This window comes from Canis lupus, chromosome 34 (assembly GCF_003254725.2).
Source record: "Canis lupus dingo isolate Sandy chromosome 34, ASM325472v2, whole genome shotgun sequence".
Taxonomy (NCBI): Eukaryota; Metazoa; Chordata; class Mammalia; order Carnivora; family Canidae; genus Canis; species Canis lupus.
The window spans coordinates 8,117,483-8,135,453 of NC_064276.1; the positions used below are offsets into that span (position 1 = coordinate 8,117,483).

At 53.3% G+C, this 17,971-nt stretch overlaps 1 protein-coding gene across 1 annotated transcript; it reads left to right on the plus strand.

Annotated features, from left to right (window-relative positions):
* Window positions 1-2,455: 2,455 nt before the first annotated feature.
* Window positions 2,456-17,088, plus strand: LOC112662687 (protein FAM32A-like). The gene is made up of 2 exons (XM_049105652.1): window positions 2,456-2,519; window positions 16,451-17,088. Exons 1-2 carry the CDS (start codon window positions 2,456-2,458, stop codon window positions 16,915-16,917), a joined length of 531 nt encoding a protein of 176 aa, XP_048961609.1. The 3' UTR covers window positions 16,918-17,088.
* The last annotated feature ends 883 nt before the right edge of the window (window positions 17,089-17,971 follow it).

Sequence of the window (17,971 nt, forward strand, 5' to 3'; positions counted from 1 at the left end):
CTTGCCCTCCTTGCTTCGCCGGCTACACCTGACCTCACCTTCTGAGCTCCTCATCCCAACTTTCTTTTTTTTTTTTTTTTTTTATTTATTTATTTATGATAGTCACACACAGAGAGAGAGAGAGAGAGAGAGGCAGAGACATAGGCAGAAGGAGAAGCAGGCTCCATGCACCGGGAGCCCGACGTGGGATTCGATCCCGGGTCTCCAGGATCGCGCCCTGGGCCAAAGGCAGGCGCCAAACCGCTGCGCCACCCAGGGATCCCTCATCCCAACTTTCTAAACCTCACTCTATGCTTTCAGTGAAATGCGGGAAGTGAAAACATTTAGCCAAACCAGATGCCCTGCGGTCACTGGTTGGTCACAGCACCCCCTTGTAAGCCAGTTTCTGGGGGGCCGTGTGGAACTGGGGAGATGCTGAAGGAGCAGCCCCTCTGCTCCCCTGCCACACACCCCCCTGCAGGAACCGCCAGCCTTCCCACTGATTCCCTGTTACAACGTGAGACAAGCCTCCCCTGGGGGCTGAGAGCACAGCCCCCACCGCACGCTCCTCCTGCTCCAGGGCCGGTCACCCCCCCACCCCAGCTCTGATGTCATAGGTACCACGGGCCCAGGGAGCGGGGCCGGGCTGAGTTTCTCAAGCAGGCCACACTAATATCATTAAGCCGCCTGGTTTTAATTTGCAACCACTTCCCAACTGTCTACTTAGAAGTGTTTAAAGCCAAACTCTTTCATTCTTTCCACCATTTACTGGTGATTGGAGAAGTTTAATGATCATCCTGTGAGGAGGAGGAAGGGATACACATCAGGCAGAGGCAGAGAGTGATGAGAAAGAAGAATTACAAGCTGGAAGGGAAACGCAAGATAATAAAAGTGTAATTTAAGACATCATACTTGTACAATTACCGCGGTGTGTCACGCTTAGCAGGGAGTCTAAATTTATCTCACTGCTGATAGTCCACTGTGAGAAATAAAAATGTACGAAAATCTGGGGGGCGTTCCAGAATTTCTCAACAACTTTATCTAGCGCGGTTCAGCGTGTGGGCAGGAGAGTGGGGGGGACGGCAGGGCCTTCGTGGTGTGGGCCCGCAGCCACCGTGCTGCTGGGGCCGAGCTGGCTGCCCCCCCCCCCCCCCCCCCCGAGCCAGCAGAGCCCCCTGGGCCTGGGACAGAGCGAGGACCCGCTGCAGCGCCGCCTCGCATGCCGGGCCCCATCCTGTCCCGGAATAGGGGGGGTGGCGGTGAGCTCAGTCGTTCTGGACCCCTCCTCCCTTCCCCGTGCCCACAGGGATGCCCCCTCCCCGAGTCCCCCTCGTGGACCCCCGATCTCACGCTTCTCCATCAGCAGCCCCACCGCCCACACACGTCACTCGGGCTGAGATCTCGGAGCACAGATCCAGTGATGAGAGGTCCTCCCCGGCCCGCGTCCCTCTGCCTCCCTCCTCTGGCCGGGCCACGTCTCAGCCGCAGGCCACCGGGGGGGATCCCGCCCCAGTACCTAATGTCCCCCTGGGTGCCAGAGGGATGAACTCCCAACACCAATGACATCACTTGGTGCCCCTGCGCAAGCCCCTCCCACAGCTGCCATCTGGCTTTAAATAAAATACAAATATGACCTCGGCGTGCAGCCTGCCTTCTCTGTTGCTGCCTCGACATCCCCCTGGCCTCTGAAAGGGGCCTCTCCTTTCCGTCCACCATGTAAGCCGCATCCCTTCCCACCTCAGGGCCTGTCAGGTCCCGAGCCCTGTCCATGGAATGCACTTCCTCCAGATCTTTCCTTGGCTTGTAGGCCTCTGCTCAGTGTCGCCTCTGCTCGAGTGTCGCCTCTGCAGAGGGCTTCCCCCATCGGAGGATGGGGGCTCCATGGGGCAGGAGTCCCCAAGGCAAGAGCGCATCAGCTTGCACGGGGCAGTCCCACAAACGTTGGGAAAAGGAATAAATGAAGACATGTAACTTCCCTGACATCTTGGAAGGTTTAACTATTTAAACTAAGAGCCAAGATAGCAGGGCGCCTGGGTGGCTCAGTGGTTGAGCGTCTGCCTTCGGCTCAGGTTGTGATCCTGGGGTCCTGGGATTGAGTCCCGCATCAGGCTCCCTGCATGGAGCCTGCTTCTCCTCTGCCTGTGTCTCTGCCTCTCTTTCGGTGTCTCTCGTGAATAAATAAATAAATAATCTTAAAAGAAAATAAAGAAAGAGCCAAGATAGTTTCTCCTCAGTGCACTAAGTGCAGTTCACTTCAGGACTAAATACTCTATTCCGAGCACTAAGACAGCTTCTGGAGTTGTGTTGTCCAGTCGGGTCACCACTTGCCACGTGCACCTGTGGAATTAGAAACTCAGTCTACTTAGGGTAAGCCACAACTGGATATTTGATTCCTCAGCCACACTATGCACACCTAAGAGCTCTACAGCGAGTGGCTGCCTGTGTGGACTAAATGTTTGTCATCCCCCACCCCGCCATGCCATTCATGGTGAGCCCCCAGCGCCCAGTGAGATGGCTTCGGGAGGCAGCGCTTTCGGGAGGTGAGAAGGGCTAGGTGAAGTCATGAAGGTGGGCTTCCCAGGATGGGGTTGGCGCCCCCTCTAAGAAGAGGAAGAGACCAGAGCCTTCTTGCTGTGTGCAGACCAGGAGGTGGGTTCTCACCAGACCCTACACTGGATGGCATCTTTCTCTTAGACCTCCAATCTCCAGAGCAGTGAAGAGTGTCTGAGTTTTTGAGCAGCCCATCTGTGCTCCTTGGTCATGGCGGCCTGAGCCGACTAAGACATCACCTCCCCCACTCCCAGACAGGTCCATGCAGTCATGGGACCGCTGTGGGGCACCTGCATCCCTGCCAAAGTCCCACTGCACAGAGGACATGTGGTACCAAGGATGCCGTCATCCCCTCAGAAGGTGTGCAAAGTCTGCTGCCGAAGGACGGAAGGGGAAACAGCATCCGGTTAGTCCCGGCTGATGAATGCACAGGTGCCCAGGAGCAGCAGGTCCAGCAGGTGCTGACTTTGAACCAAGCTTTCAAGGATGAGCAGGAGCCACCCGGGGAGGCAGAGTGTGACAGATCCAGGGTTGACTCTACCAAACATCCTGAAAATAAATACAAATGCACACAGTGTAAAACCTCAAGCATGTGTCAGCTTACCCCTTATCCCAGCACTTCCTGACATGTCCCACTTCAAAGAAAAGAGCCTGTCACTTGTGTTCCTTCGCAAGATTGATATATATATGGAGAGAGGCACAGCATAGTACGAACGTTGGGGTGTGGAGACAAGTTAGTGGGTGTGGAGACGGCTTAACCAGCGTTCATGAGGTGGAAGAGCTAGCCTGAGATCGTGGGAGGGGCCGTTTTCTCCTGAGAGTGAAACACCTCAAGGTAAGACCATGAAGGCCCGCAGACACAGCGCCTTGGGGCCAGCAGTGACCGCAGCTGTAGAGCAGGTTCCGTCCACGCAGGTGGGGTCCCCGCGCTCACACGGTGTTACTGCATAGCCTCCCCACAGGAGGAAGCTCAGTCAGCCTTCTCTCTGCTCACCTGATGTTGCTTTTTGCCAGGATGACCCATCACCAACTTGCCGACATCCAGGAGTTTCAACTGTTCATGTGCTTTCCCGCTGAGACTTTGCTTCCACGGTTTCTAAGTTCTGGCAAAGTGTTTGCAACCATTTCCCAGACTGGTCTTCCCTTCTCCCCAGCACCTGGCAGGATGCTCCCCGGTGGCAGGCATCAGACAGGTGAGCGCACACCTTGGAGAACGGCAAGTGGACGCCAGCCGCCCCGGCCCCGAGCCAGTTCTCAGCTGGGTGTTGGCCTTGCTCCGCTCCTTCCCATCCGCCAGGGATGTGGGCAGCAGGGAAATCAGACAGAGGACCTCGGGCTCCCTGACAGGCTCCAGAGGCAACCGGTGGTAACTCAACGAGGATCTCCAGGGATCTGTGCGAGGACAGTCGGCCAAGGAGGGAAGGGGCGGCAATCGGAACGTGATGTGACTTGGGGTGGGTTGAGGGAAGGAGGAAATGGCACGGCACGGGCGGGAGACTCTGAGGCTGCTCTCCCAGCGAGCAAGCTCTGCATCCAGCTCTCAGACCCGTCTGTGCTGCGACAGGGAGGATGGCGGCAGTGGCCATGTGCGGACGCAGAGAACGCTTTTCCTTGCCCGGTCCACACGGGCCATTTGTCACAGCTCTTGGGGGCTGTGATTGCTGCCACTCTATGTTGTGTTCGAGGGGATACAGCCGGCTGAGCCTGGTGTTGAATAAATGTTGGCAGCCACACCAACTTTAAATTGATATTAATGTCAGGGTTGCTTTTTATAGTTCTCCTGAAGGCTTCAGCAACAATAGACCAAGGCAAGCTTCATGGTACCTGAACCTGAATCAAGCCCGCATTTTTCTGATGTGTATTTAATTTGGTCTTGGCACCGAATCTCTGTTTTTCTTGGGTTTTACATCATTTATGAGGTTGCATGGATACACTCTAACAAAACATCATCTATAATCAAACGAGGCTCACAGAAGAAAGAAATGCATGCCAATTCCGACTAATCTTAGCCTTTATGGGAATAGCTATTTGCTCTGAATGATTAGCCAAACATCTGTGTCAACACTTTCTGAGCTGGAGAGAGAGATGTTGATCGCCACATTTACGATGATATTTCTAGTTCCACAGAGGGGAAAGGCTCATCGCAAACAAATGTCTCAGCTAAGCTCTGCTGAGAGAAATTTACGCTCCTAATTAATTATAATAATTAAAGGCACAGCTTTTCGCAAGGGGCGCTTGTGAGGGCATGGGGCAAAACCCGCTTGCCTTGCCTCACACTTAACTTTCTAACGAAATGACCTCCGGTCATCCTACGGGGACATTCCAGGAAGAAAGCCATTTACTTCTCCGCTTGAGACAGAGGTGTGTGGTCTCACCCACCGCTCTAAACCAGGCATCACTCAGCACTTTCTGGGTTGAAAAAAAGACATCTGTGCTCATCAAGGACGGTTTATGTGATTAAGGATGACCAACTGAAAAATGTCAATAATTGAATCCATTGTAAAACATCTCCTACGAGAGGCAGCATCTGTGCTTTGCTGTTGTGCACACGCAGGGCAGGACTCCGTGTTTGCTTCGGGGAGCATGTGTCTCCTGGTGACTGCAAACACACAGCTGCGGCCGCGGTGCTTCCCGGAGCACACACTTGCTGCCCTGGGGGGACGGCGGGCCCGTGTGGGCCCCAGGAGCAGGGTGCCCTGGGCAGGGGGATGGAGTTTGCTCGTCTGTGACATCCGTCCGTGTTGACCTTCTGCAGAGAGGACACAGTGGTGAAGTCAGGTCTGTGCACATGTGGCAGCCGGACCAGCTTTTCAGTTCAGAAAGAGTCACAGCTGTGGCTGATGAAGAACCAGGACACCGTTCCTTGCCTGGGGCGAGGCTCTTGCTTCTCTGTGTTCCTGCAACCGGAGGGCTCGGTGCAAATGGGGCATTTCCATCCCAGCTAAGCCCACGGAAGGTGCCCATTGATGTGGGGCTCGGCGGCCTCTCTGTTTTATCAGCTGCATCCTCTGTGGGCATGCGAGGCTTTCCCAAGCCCTTTGAGTCACAGGATCAAGTCTCTAAACCTAGAGACAAATTCCTTGAGTTTAATATAATGAAGTTTTAAATAAAATGAGATGGGTTCCCCCCCTCAAATGTCTGCCCCTATTGAATTTGGCTCCTTCTTAAGCCTCTGAACCATGGTTCAGAGTAGAGGAGCGAGTGATGGAAACAGAGCAGTCGGAGATACTTCGGTCTCTGATTCCACTGGGTTCTTTGAATTCATCATGCCAGGTGGATGGAATCCAGTTTCAGATTTGATCTCACCCTGAACAAACAGTTTTATTTTTTTCTTTCCTGAAGTCTGCCTTTCTGTTCTGCAGAATTGACCTAGGAGGCAAGTTATCCTGAGGCTCAACTGGAGAAAGGAGCCCAAGTGTAGCTAGGTAAACTGTGAGGCTCGCAAGTCTCTTTCCAGACTGTTCTGGCTTGCTCCAAGAAAGCACAAGCTGTGCCCACAGTCATTGGGTTTATGGCATTGTGATCAGCTTCCTCAATGGCATCGAGCTTTTGCCTGGCCCTCTGGGTTTTCCCTACTTGGGGTCATTAAAAACACTCACATTGTTATGTTTTTTTTTGCAAAATTAACCAGGAAAATCATGTATCAACCTTGACCAAGAAACTTAAAGGTGACAGGAGAGAGGATTGGGTTTTATTCTATTTCAAGGTTGGCCAATCCGGAGGCCAGGAGACAGCGTGTGTCCCAAGGTTGAATGAACCCCTCCCTCTGGTTGGAGGGCCATCCACAGCATCACGGGTGTCCCTGAGCCCTGCACTCCGGCCTGGGAATTCAAGTGCTGAGCAGAAGCTCGTCCAGAACGTCTTCATGGAAGCGGATTGATGCGTCGGCACCAAATGGGCAAGGGGACAGAGATGTAGCTGGAGAGGATGCTCAGGGCTCACTTCACTTTCACTAACGTGGAGGTACTTCCTGTTTTTCTTTGCAATTTTATCGTGCACCTTCCAGGTCTGTGGGCTCCTCCTCTCAGGCATACTCGTGCCTTCACTGGACGATAGCGGCACACTTCATGGGACGGCGGCCTCCCTAGAGGATGTGTTAAGGACAGGGATGATCGTTGAGTGCCGCTGGCACTGGGGTTCAAAGCCCTCATCCTGCCCCCCACCCTGTCGTCGGGCTCTCAGGAGATCAGAGCCTCAGGCACCTGCATCCACTGCCCGTTTAGAGCGCTACGACTTCTAAATTCTTCAGTTTTGAAAATACTGTTTATGGTAACAGATTCGATCAGAGACCCTCTTATTGTTCAGGACCGCAGAGAGCTCAACTGCTGGGGTTGGCACCTTCCCTTTGTTTTTGTTTTGTTTTTTTCTTTAAAGATTTTATTTATTTATTCATGACAGACACAGGGAGAGAGAGGCAGAGACACAGGCAGAGGGAGAAACAGGCTCCATGCAGGGAGCCCGACGCAGGTCTCGATCCCCAGACTCCAGGATCACACCCTGGGCTGAAGTTGCCGCTAAACCCCTGGGCCACCGGGGCTGCGGGGCATCTTCCCTTTGAAACAAGTTGCTTTTGAGTCAAATCTACGCCAGGCCCCCACCTCCCAACTCGCCTGTCCGGGAACTCCCAAAGGACACACGGGGGCAGGGGAGGCCAGACCACACGGCCAGCCAAGGTCCCTGGGGCCCTTCTGCGTCTCTTCTGCGTCTCCCCCAGCAACGCTGCTGATACAGTATTGGCACAAAGATAAAGGCGGAGGCCCTCGATCTATTTACTCAACTTATTTATTTCCATAAAAGATTCCAATTTTACAGGAGTTGGTTTCTAACATTTGGACTAAATTTTGAACATTTTAAACCAGTTAATTGGAGTCATGCAGAAATTATCACATTTTGCTCCATTTCCTCCCCAAATGTTCCCTTTTCATCGCATAGTTTTGTGTCTCCCTATTAGAGTGATCCACGGCCGCGCTATCGGATGCACAGGTGCTATCTTTCTAGTTCAAGTATTTCATTTTGAGATAAAGAAATATGTGAAAATACGAATCTTTGGAGCTTGTTGTCTAGAAGTTTCAGTTGTTTCTTGGGACAGTGTTTTTATTTTCTGGCTCAAAAGGACTGTCCAACCACGCTTTCAATAACACCTTAGCGGTTTGATGACCATCCAAAAACAAATAGAAAAGATCAGTAAAAGCAAATGAAGTGTTGATGAGCCTTCTCCGCCCTCGTTTGCTGTCCGTTCTGGAAATGCGTCCGGGGGAGAGGAGGCTGTCAGGAGGAGCTGAGGAGGGGCAGGGAGGACAGAACAGCAGCCCACCAACACTCCACAGTGACGGAGGAGACGACAAGCAGAACAGCTGAGAAGGGCTTTGTGTCCCGGGACTGTGCTCCCAGGGGCTTGGGCTGCGCAGGGCAGGTCCCTCCTCTCTGAGCGGGTGTGTGGGGGCTGGGGACAGACGTAGGAGAAGAATCAACACAGGAAGGGGGTTGAGGTCAGCATCCTGCCGGGAGACAGCATTTGTGTTTGGATCCACTTTGCCTTGGACCCAAGTCCATAACCCTCCACCTAGGAAATAACTGGGATCCCACCACGGCCTCAAGCCCCGTGTGCCACCGCCCTGCAAACGTGCTGCGGGGATGCTGTGGGCCAGCGTCACTGTGCACACTCGCTGCTCTCCCTGAGTGACCAGGCTGCTCCTTTTCGGCGGGGGGGTGTTCATTATCCCCAGGGTCTCCCCATCGCCCATCACACACCCCACTCTCACCACATGCCCTACGCAGCACAAGACCTGCCATCCTGCTGTCTGTTCACACCTCTGTTCTTCTTCCACATGGGTTTCCGTGCCTCTCCTGTGTTGTGTCCCCTGCATCCGCTAGAGTTTAACCCATAGTAGGTGCTCAGCAGATGTCAACTGAGTGAGTGGACGAAACACCCACCCGACCGCCTACTCATTCAGTCTCAAGTGTTGGGGAAGACATGTGAGCTTGTCCTCACTTGTCCCCGGGGGGAAAAAAAAACCTTGTCAAGATGAAGATTCAACACCTCAGTAACCCCTTCATAAAATAAAATAAAATAAAATAAAATAAAATAAAATAAAATAAAATAAAATAAAATAAAAATTTTAATATATACTTTTTAAGTCATCTCTACACCTAATGTGGGGCACGAACTCACGACCCTGAGATCAAAAGTCACATACCCTTCTGACTGAGGTGGCCAGGCCCCCCTGTAACCAAGTATTTAAAACTCACATTTTACTGGGGATTTGTTTTTATTAGCCACTTTTGTGGAAATGAAATATAACTCACTTCCTTCGGACAGAAGCAGTCCATCCCCTCGGCTATTTTTCTCTTCTCCCTGGGCACAGGGACGCTCACTATCCGCTCACACAGCCCTTCCCTGGAATCGTAAAGTATATTTCTCTTACTTCCTATCTGATACAACCATTTCCTTCCCATCCCATATCCACAAACACTTGCGTACCTCTCCACTCCGCTCCAGCCCCCTCTCACACTCCCCATGGCAGCTGGATGGGGCCAGCTCATAGTTTGGGAGATTAGGTCACTGGGGCTTGTCTATACAGCTGTGTTTCTGGCAGGGCCCCGGAACCACTAATCCCATCCCTCATGGTGAAGCCGAGAGTTTAGTCTCAGGCATGCTCATACTTCTGGAAACATGACACATTCATAATAAAGTCAAAACACAAGTCACCTAGCCCTGGAGCCCAGCTCCACTTCCAAATGTGTTCCTGCAGCTTCCATGACCTGGGTGGGAGCTCTGGGCTCATAGAGACTGTCCCAGCTGCTGGTGGAGTGGCTGCTGTCAGGACCACCATGGCTGGTGATTGTGTGGTCCGAGGACACGGGGTTGGCCATGTGTGGTGGGCTCTTCTGGGGCTTACAAGAACAGTGGTTGCCATATCAGTGTAGAGGAGGACTGGCATGCTGGCCTCACACTGGCCCCTCCTTGTGATGGCCCTGGACACACCTAATTCGGAGTTTGATGGGTGAAACAGGACCATAGATTGGGTCCAAACCAGAAGAATGTCAGGCATGCCAGAAGGGAGTTGGGAATTAGGTCATAGGGAGTGAGAGGGGCTAGTCCACAACTGGACTCTTTGTCCATCTGTGGTCACCAACAGTCATGGTTGGCTGAGGTCAGTGTGAAGCTAAGGTACAGTCATCAAAACAATGATTCTGGTCGAACGCAGACCACACAGCCAAGGCATGCCAGAGGAGGAAGTGACGTTCAAGGTCAGGCCATTGCCCAAGTCACCAAATGCTCCCCCTGCCCCTGTGACCTTTCCACCATAACACATAGGGAAGGGGCGCCTGGGTGACACCGTTGGTCAAGCATTGCACTCTTGGTTTTGGCTCAGATCATGATCTAGGGGTCTTGAGGTCGAGCCCTACGTCCAGCTCTGTGCTCAGCAAGGAGTCTGCTTGAGTTTCTCTCTTCCTCTCCATCTGCCCCTCCCACTCTTTTCCTCCCTCTCTCAAAATAAATAATTTCTAAAAAAAATTTAAAAATAAACACCACAGTACTGACAGGTGAATGTAACACAGGGAAGTGATGCTGGCTTCTGCTCTGATACGTCACTGCTCTTACCCATGAACAGTCAGGGACGTAATATGGTTTTGTAGTCATTGGAAGCTTTGCATTCTGGCATCACCTAGAAGAAAGAAAATAACTCCTCTGCAGCACATGTGAATAGTGACTGGAAATAGTGACACTGTTCTTGTCAGCCCCAGAAGAGCCCACCAGACATTCTCATGTCTGCCTGATGCCCCCTGGCCTCCTCTTCCACTCGGCCACCTCGGGACCTGTCCTGTTCTTTTATGACTTTATCTCCGGGGCTCCTGGATTAATCCGGCGAGGGAGACCTGCTCCTTGCCAGGACACCCTGAATCTCTCCCCCAGGGTTTTGAGCAGGAATTCCTCAGGGGCGGAAGCCAAACGTCAGCCACGGGCACCCTGGGCAGCATGTTCTCTGCTATTCAGAGGAAGGGGTCTGGGTTCATGGTGGCCATGGAAAGAAGCCTGAAGGCACCGGTGTCCAGGGGTCAGTACCCCCGGGGTTCAGAAGTGCTGCCCACTTCAGGCGCTGTTCATGCCTTCCTTGGATTTTGTCAGCCGATCAGCCCATGTTTTCCTGGTGCTCATTCACATCAGATTTTCTCTTTCTCGCCACCAAAGGTGTCCTATTGCACTAGCAGCTTTCCATTTTAGAGTCTAACTATTTTTTAAAGAGAATTCTCCTTATAGCTTTGAAGTCAACTGGATGGATATCAAACACCTTATTTTAGGAATAAAAATGGCAGATGCTAGATATGGGGTGGAGAGACTAGAAGATGAGCATGGCACATCTCACTGTGTCAGAAAGTGAGAAAATATGAGAGAGAGAGAGAGAGAGAGAGAGAGAGAGAGAAGGGGCTTGTGACAAGGACAGAGGAACCACTGAGCACTGAGGCGATCCCACTAGCCAGTCTGGGCCTACTTGCATTCCACTATGTTTGAGGACGACAATGACTTACTGCGAAGTAGCCACGAGTCTATGTCAATAATAAGTAGATACACAAAATAATGGGGGGGACGGGAGGGTTCTGGCTTGCGTGGAATGCTCAGTCAGGCTGCTCACGGTGGCAGGTGTGCTGGGGAGGAAAACCTTCACTTGGCAGCCATCAGCGTCAGGGGCGTGTCAGGCAAGATTCATCAGGGAACACTTGGTCTCCTGGGGATCGGGGGTGGACTTCCACGAGGAACGAGGAGCAGGAAAGGGCCACATCTTAGAGTGCCTCTCCAGAGCACGGGAGAAACTCATCAGTGCAGAGTGGGGAAATGGGGCCACAGCCTGTGCTCCGGGCGCGACACAGGGCAGTCACCTGTCCCATGTGAGTGGCCACCCACTGAGAACATGCTCCGTGCAAACAAGACGGGCCCAGTTCTGAAAGGATTCAGGGGAAAGGAGATGGATGTGGGTGACCACTGGGTGTGGAGAGCTCCGGGACAGGAGGGATGAGGCCTGGGAGGGCGTCCCGGGGCCCATGGACAAGACAGAGGGTAGGCTGTGGGCCAGACCCGAGGGCTGTCTCCATGTGAAATCCACTGTGGGTGAAGACTGCACCATGACCAGCGGAAAGCATCTCCACTGTGTGGGGTGAAGAGACATGATGTATGCAAGCTGCTCTCAAATATTACGTAGTAATACGGAAAATATTATATACAGAGAAAGAACGAGGGAGCTGATGGATAAGAAGGAAACAGCAGTTAATTCTAAGTACGGGGTATACAGGTGTCCTTTTTCTAATTTTTAAAATTTTTCTCCTGGGGCACCTGGGGAACTTGGTGGTTGAGCATCTGCCTTCAGTTCAGGGTGTGATCCCAGGGTCCTGGGATCAAGTTCCACATCGGGCTCCCTGCGTGGAGCCTGCTTCTCCCTCTGCCTGTATCTCTGCCTCTCTCTCTGTTCTCATGAATAAGTAAGTGGAATCTTTAAAAAAATTTTTTTTTTCCTCTAATTTAGCAGTTATTTCAAAACCAAGTGTTAAAGACAACAGCAGAAGCAGTGCGGTCTGTTCCCAGAGAAGGAAACCCTGGCCTGTGTGGGGGTCACTCCCACTCTGGGGCACCCTCCTTTGGGGTTTTTGCTGTTTGAACTTGGTAATGGGCGGCAGGCCGGGCCTGAGGCCACTCACTTTTCTGCCACGTGTTCGGGGACTTTCTCCTTTGTAGGATGTTTGCTTCAATTAACCTCCAGGTAGCAGAGGGCAGAAAAAACCCAGCTGCGCGCCAACAATAAGGCTTGGCTTTCCTGCGGCCTCAGAAAAACTGTAAATAAATCAAAACGCAGGGGATGTTATTTGATCTGGAAAAGGGTCAGTTAAATATTCCAGGATGTTGGAAACAAAAGATGTTTTAAATACCACAGGGCGTTCGAGAGTAATCGAGAGGATGTAATTCTGCCCATTATTAGCTGACATCAATCGGAAGGAGATCGTAGCTAAAAACTGAAACCCCATGTGTCAGGAGAAGAATAAAAGAATCCAGTGTCTTTGACCCCAATGCTTAGTGATTGCCGGGTTTGCGTGGGATCAACCTACACGCAACCATCCTTGAGCTCCCTGTGACTCGTCAGCCACCCTGCTCTCGTGACCTCCTTCATCCAGTGGCTAGACCCTGGAGGGCTGTGGAACTGCCGTGGGGCAGAGCTGAAGGGACAACCTCAGAGCTTCTCAGAGGGGGGTCCCCGGACCTGCAGTGCCGGCATCGCGGGGGGAAGTTGAGAAAAGCCTATGATGGGGCCCCACCTAGACCCGCCCGACTTCGATCTCTGGGTGGGTTTCAACAAGCCCCCTGGGTGACTCCCAAGGCCACTCCCGCTGGAGAATCAAGGGGCTACTTCTCTGTCCCTAGTATTTACTTTCATGGGAATGTCAACTGCTCAAGGAGACAGGCTTTCATCTGGTGCCCGTCCCTCCCTGTAGCCCTCAGCACATCAAGTCAAATTACTGGGCTTACTGGGAATTCAGGGGATTTGACCAGATGGCTCCTATATTCCACCTCTTTTTTCTTCTTTTATTGCTCCAGCAGGACGTCACGATGGACTCTTCTAATTCAAAGGCATCTTCAATTTTGCTGCAACCTCACATGTCCTTTTATTGATCTCTCCACAGCCCAGGGGTCACGGAGCACGTCGGATTTCTCTCCTAAGGGCACATGCAGAGACTGGCTAATGTGTTGAGAGCCCAGGTCTGGCAGGGGCCGTGGTGGGACAGGGGGCTGGCTGGCTGGGAGCTGGGGGCACACCCCAGTCCGGAGTGGAGGCATCGACACGGGGGGCACACAGGCGTCCAGGACAGTGGCAGGGCCTGGCCCACAGCAGGTGCCCACCTGCAGCACTACTGGGCAGGAGCTCTGCCAGCGTGGGGGTCTGGTGTGGTCGGTGGGCCACAGGCCTGTGCTCACACGCGCAGGGACATGTTTCCTTTCTAAAGGGTGCCCTTTGGGAAGCTACAGGTCCACTGGGGACTTTAGGATCAGGATCCACCCGTCCTTTGTCCTTGGGTGCCTGTGGGATCACAGGTGGTGCAGTGGCCCATCAGGGAGGCGGAGACTTCCTCCCTCACTCAGCTGAGAGGAGAGGCATGGGGCAAAGGAGCTCCCTCACCTTCCCCCGAGTGTACCCCCTCATCTCCCCTGACCAGAGTCCCACCTCTGACCCCTCCCCAGGAACAACACACCTGCTCCGCATGATGGGATTAGAAAGTTCTTCACCAAGTGGACAAGTAGCAGAGCCCTATCAGCACAAATGGGAGGAAGTCAGGGAGGAGGACAAGGCTGCACCAGCCCTGTGTCAGCTTCTCCCTGCCCCCCGTGAGGACGGCACCCTAAGACTAGGGCTTCAAGCCCTCATGCCGGTTCATGCATGCTCTCCCCTGCAGCCCCTGCTCATCTGGCCACCGCAACCCTCCCTCGGGAGCGTCCTGCTGGGGTCTTCCTGGGTCCAACCCCTCTACTTACGCCGGCAGGTCCCCAGCCTGCGTCTCTCACTGTGGGGGCTCAGCACCAGCAGCCCTCTCACCTGCCTGTGCCCGCATCACAAGACCCTCGCAGTAAGCTCACCCAGCTTCCAAACTGAGAAACAAACGCAAAACACCCCAGAGCTTGGCTGTGAGAAAAACATAAATTTCTCTAACTTCACCAAGGCTCCCTCCCCAATTCTGGCCCTCCCCATAACATGACCCCATCGTTGCCCAGGGAGGGGCTGGGTCACTTCTGACTGGCAGCAGCGAGGACTCTGCTGAGTGGGGCCTGGAATCCTGGGCTTCCCAGCTTCTCTGTTGATGGCCTTGGGGATGGGCCTTCCTTCCACCCACTCTGGTCCTTGCTGATTGTGCATTTCATTTCATTCTGGACCGAGCCGACTCGCAGGATGTGCTGAGGGGAGTGACGGACCCTGGCTAACACTTAGCAAAGTGGGAGATGGGGCGCCTGGGTGGCTCAGTGGTTGAGCGCCTACCTGTGGCTCAGGTCGCGACCCCGGGGTCCTGGGATCGAGTCCTGCATTGGGCTCCCTGCAGGGAGCCTGCTTCTCCCTCTGCCTGTGTCTCTGCCTCTCTCTGTGTCTCTCAGGAATAAGTAAATAAAATCTTAAACACACACACACACACACATACACAAACAAAGCAGGAGATGCATCAGGTCCTTCCCAGAGGCTCCCCTGCCGCAGGTCCCTCTCCCCGGACGGTGGGCTCTGTGCACAGCCGTCTTGCCATCCTGTTTTGTGCCCCAGTGCCTTCATCTCAGGCACACAGTTTGTGCCCAATAAATACATCTGAAAGAATGTGCATGAGAGATAAGGGGTCCTTCTCCTGCTTCCATGAGAAAAGCAACATTTAAATGTGAAATGAGGTCAAACTGAAGCTGTAAAGCAGAAATATCTCCATAGGCATTTCCAGAGCCCCTGACCCTCCTTTGGACTCCCCACCCCTCCCCAGAGTCACAGCCAGCAGGGAACAAGGAGGCCACAGCAGGTGGCAGGGGCACGCGGTGGCTGGGGACCGGGCCACACCTGCCATCAGACACCCACAGCTCCAGGGCCTGGCGGCAGGCATCAGCGGAAGGCTCGGCAGGCCTAAGGAGCAAGGGCCAAAATCAAGGTCAGAGACTAGCAAGCTGTGAATTTACACAGCTCTCGCACCAGCCTGTGGGAGGTAGACAGCAGTCACTGACTCCTTATAAAATATGCATTTATTCAGCCCTCAGTTGGCACCATTGGTTTTCTTCCATCCGAAATTTCTGGGTGCCTCTGTCCATGGCCTCCAGGGCAGAGGTGACACATGTGCAGCAGGTGGACGGCTAACCCTTGGCAGTTCCTCGGAGGAGGGTGGGTGGGACGTGCTCCGGAAGCGGCTCCCACGGGGAAGGATCACTGGGGTCTGGTAACCTGAGAGGGCAGCACTGAGGTGCGGGGAGATCGGGAGATTTTCTTGAGCTAGTGAACCTCCGCTGTACTCCACTCCCAAAACCAACCTGTTTACTGATGGAAAATATAAATTTGTAAAAAAGGAAGGAGAAGGGAAATGGATCATGAGCCTGGGAAAGAGGAATCCTGGACCTCTGAGGTGAGCGGGACTGGATGCCAAATGTGCATGAGTGATTGTGTGTGTACCTGTGTGCACCTGTGAGGGATTGTGTGCATGTATATATGTGTGTGCACATATGTGTGTGAGTGTGGATGTGTGTGCATGTGTGCACACATGTGCGTGTGAGAGTGTGTATGTGAGAGATTGCGTGTGTGCATGTGTGAGAGTAGCATACACGTGTGGGCACCCGTGACAAGGTGCGTGTGTGTGTGTGTGTAATACACATGCATAAGTGACGTGTGCAAGCATGTATGTGTAGAAACGTGTGGTGTGTGAGTGCACACAGAAGTGTGTGCACCATACACATGTGAGGGTGTGTGCACTGCCTTCGTAACGGTCCAACACCCACACGGTCTTAGAGGCCGCCTCGCAGTGGGAGGCAAGGGCGTGGGCCGGGGGAGAGAGCAGAAGGTGGACCCGCCCACCGAGAGCTGGGACCACCGAGCAGGCCGCCCCGGGGGCACGGAAGCCCAACCTCCCCCATCTCTCCTGCACCATGTTCGGTTCTGCTTTTGTAGGGAGCTGACACCTCAGTTTGACAGATGTTCTCAGGGAAGAAAGAAAACATTTATTTATGCTTGTGGGGAAGGGCAGTGGAGCCAGGTGGGCCGTGAACCCTGAGCCCCAGCTTGCCAGGGGCCAGCAGCGCACCCCCGACCCCGACTTCCCCTCCCTGGGTAAGTTCTTTATCAGACACTGTGACTGCTCATGAGATGTTAGTGGGGCGCCTGGGGGCTCAGTAGGTGAAGCGTCTGCCTTCGGCTCAGGTTGTGATCCCGGGGTCCTGGGATCGAGTCCCACATCAGGCTCCCTGCTCTGTGGGGCACCTGCTTCTCCCTCTCCTGCTCCCTCTGCTCCTGTTCTCAATCTCTCTCTCTCCCTTCCTACAGGAAAGCCAGCGGCCTCACGGTGGCCTACGAGCAGGTTCAGAAGGGGCCCCTGAAACTAAAAGGTGTTGCAGAGTTCAGCGTGACCAATCAGAAGAAGAAACAGAAGGACAAAGACAAGGCGAAACTCCTGGAAGTGATGGGAATGAGCAAAAAGAATGAGAAGGAGAAGTGGCGCGGCCTGGACAAGCGCACCCCGGCCCAGGCGTCTTTCGAGAAGAGTCAGGAGAAGTGGCAAATGGAAAGGATCCTAAAGAAAGCACCCAAAATCCACAAGCAGAGAGTGGAGGACTTCAACAGACCCTTGGACACCCTTACGGAGCACTATGACATTCCAAAAGTCAGCTGGACAAAGTAGCCTCCCCACCCAGGGTATGCAGCGGCATCAAGGGGAAACGGAAGGCAAAGTTAGGGTTCTATTTGGTGCCTTTGGTATTTTCTAGAAACATTCTTTTACACACACCCTTGCGTTTTCTGCTGAGACAAATGCTCTCCAAAGCAGTGTGCCCTCTTGCTGGAACTTGATTAAAGTAAGGCTGTTCTTTTAAATAAATAAATAAATAACCTAAAAAATACGATGTTATAGATACTCCTATATATAATAAACACACGTATATGATGTGAAAGCATGTTTCCTCACTCACACAACACCCCCCCCCCCACCCCCACCCCCCCCCCCCCCCCCCCGGTACAGAAAGTTCTAGGTGCACGTACCTGGAATCAGCTACTACTTTCACACCCTTTCTGATCCAAAACCCAAGTCAAGCTCTGTGCTGACATTCCGATTTAATAGTTGAGTCAAAAATAAAACAACAAATGATTACATGGAACCAGGCTCACACAGTAAAACAAAATGTGGATGAACTGAGTCGTGCACTTGAAAATGAGTGAGATGGTGAAGGTTTTGCTGTATGAACTTGCCCAGGAGAAAAGCTGAGTCCCTAACGCAAGCCCAGCTGAGGCAGCAGCCCTGGGGGACGCCGTGGGCTGGGTGCTGGAGAAGCAGCCCCCGCGTGTGGAGGCCCCGGACCCTCCCCGCACTGTGCCCTTCCACGGAGCCGCCTCTCTCGCCCTCCACGCTGACTCTGGTCCCCTGGGATATTCTCTGGCTCCTGGAAGCTGATTTCCATCTCGATCTTTTCTTTGAATCCTTTCCTCTGTGGGGAACGTTCTCTCCTTGACCCACCAGCCCCCTAGGGTCTGTGCCAAGGCTCCTTCAACATGGGGGCATTTCAGAAAACAACTGATGTCGGGTCTCACTCCCAGAAGCCCTAATGCAGTGGCCTGTGGGGACCCCAAGCAGAGTCCCGCCACCCGCCTCTCCCCACAGACCTCGTGCCTGGGCTCCTGGAAGCCTCTTCTTGGGGCTCTTGTTCAGAGCCCTTAACCAGAGCTTTGCTGGGAGCTCAGGG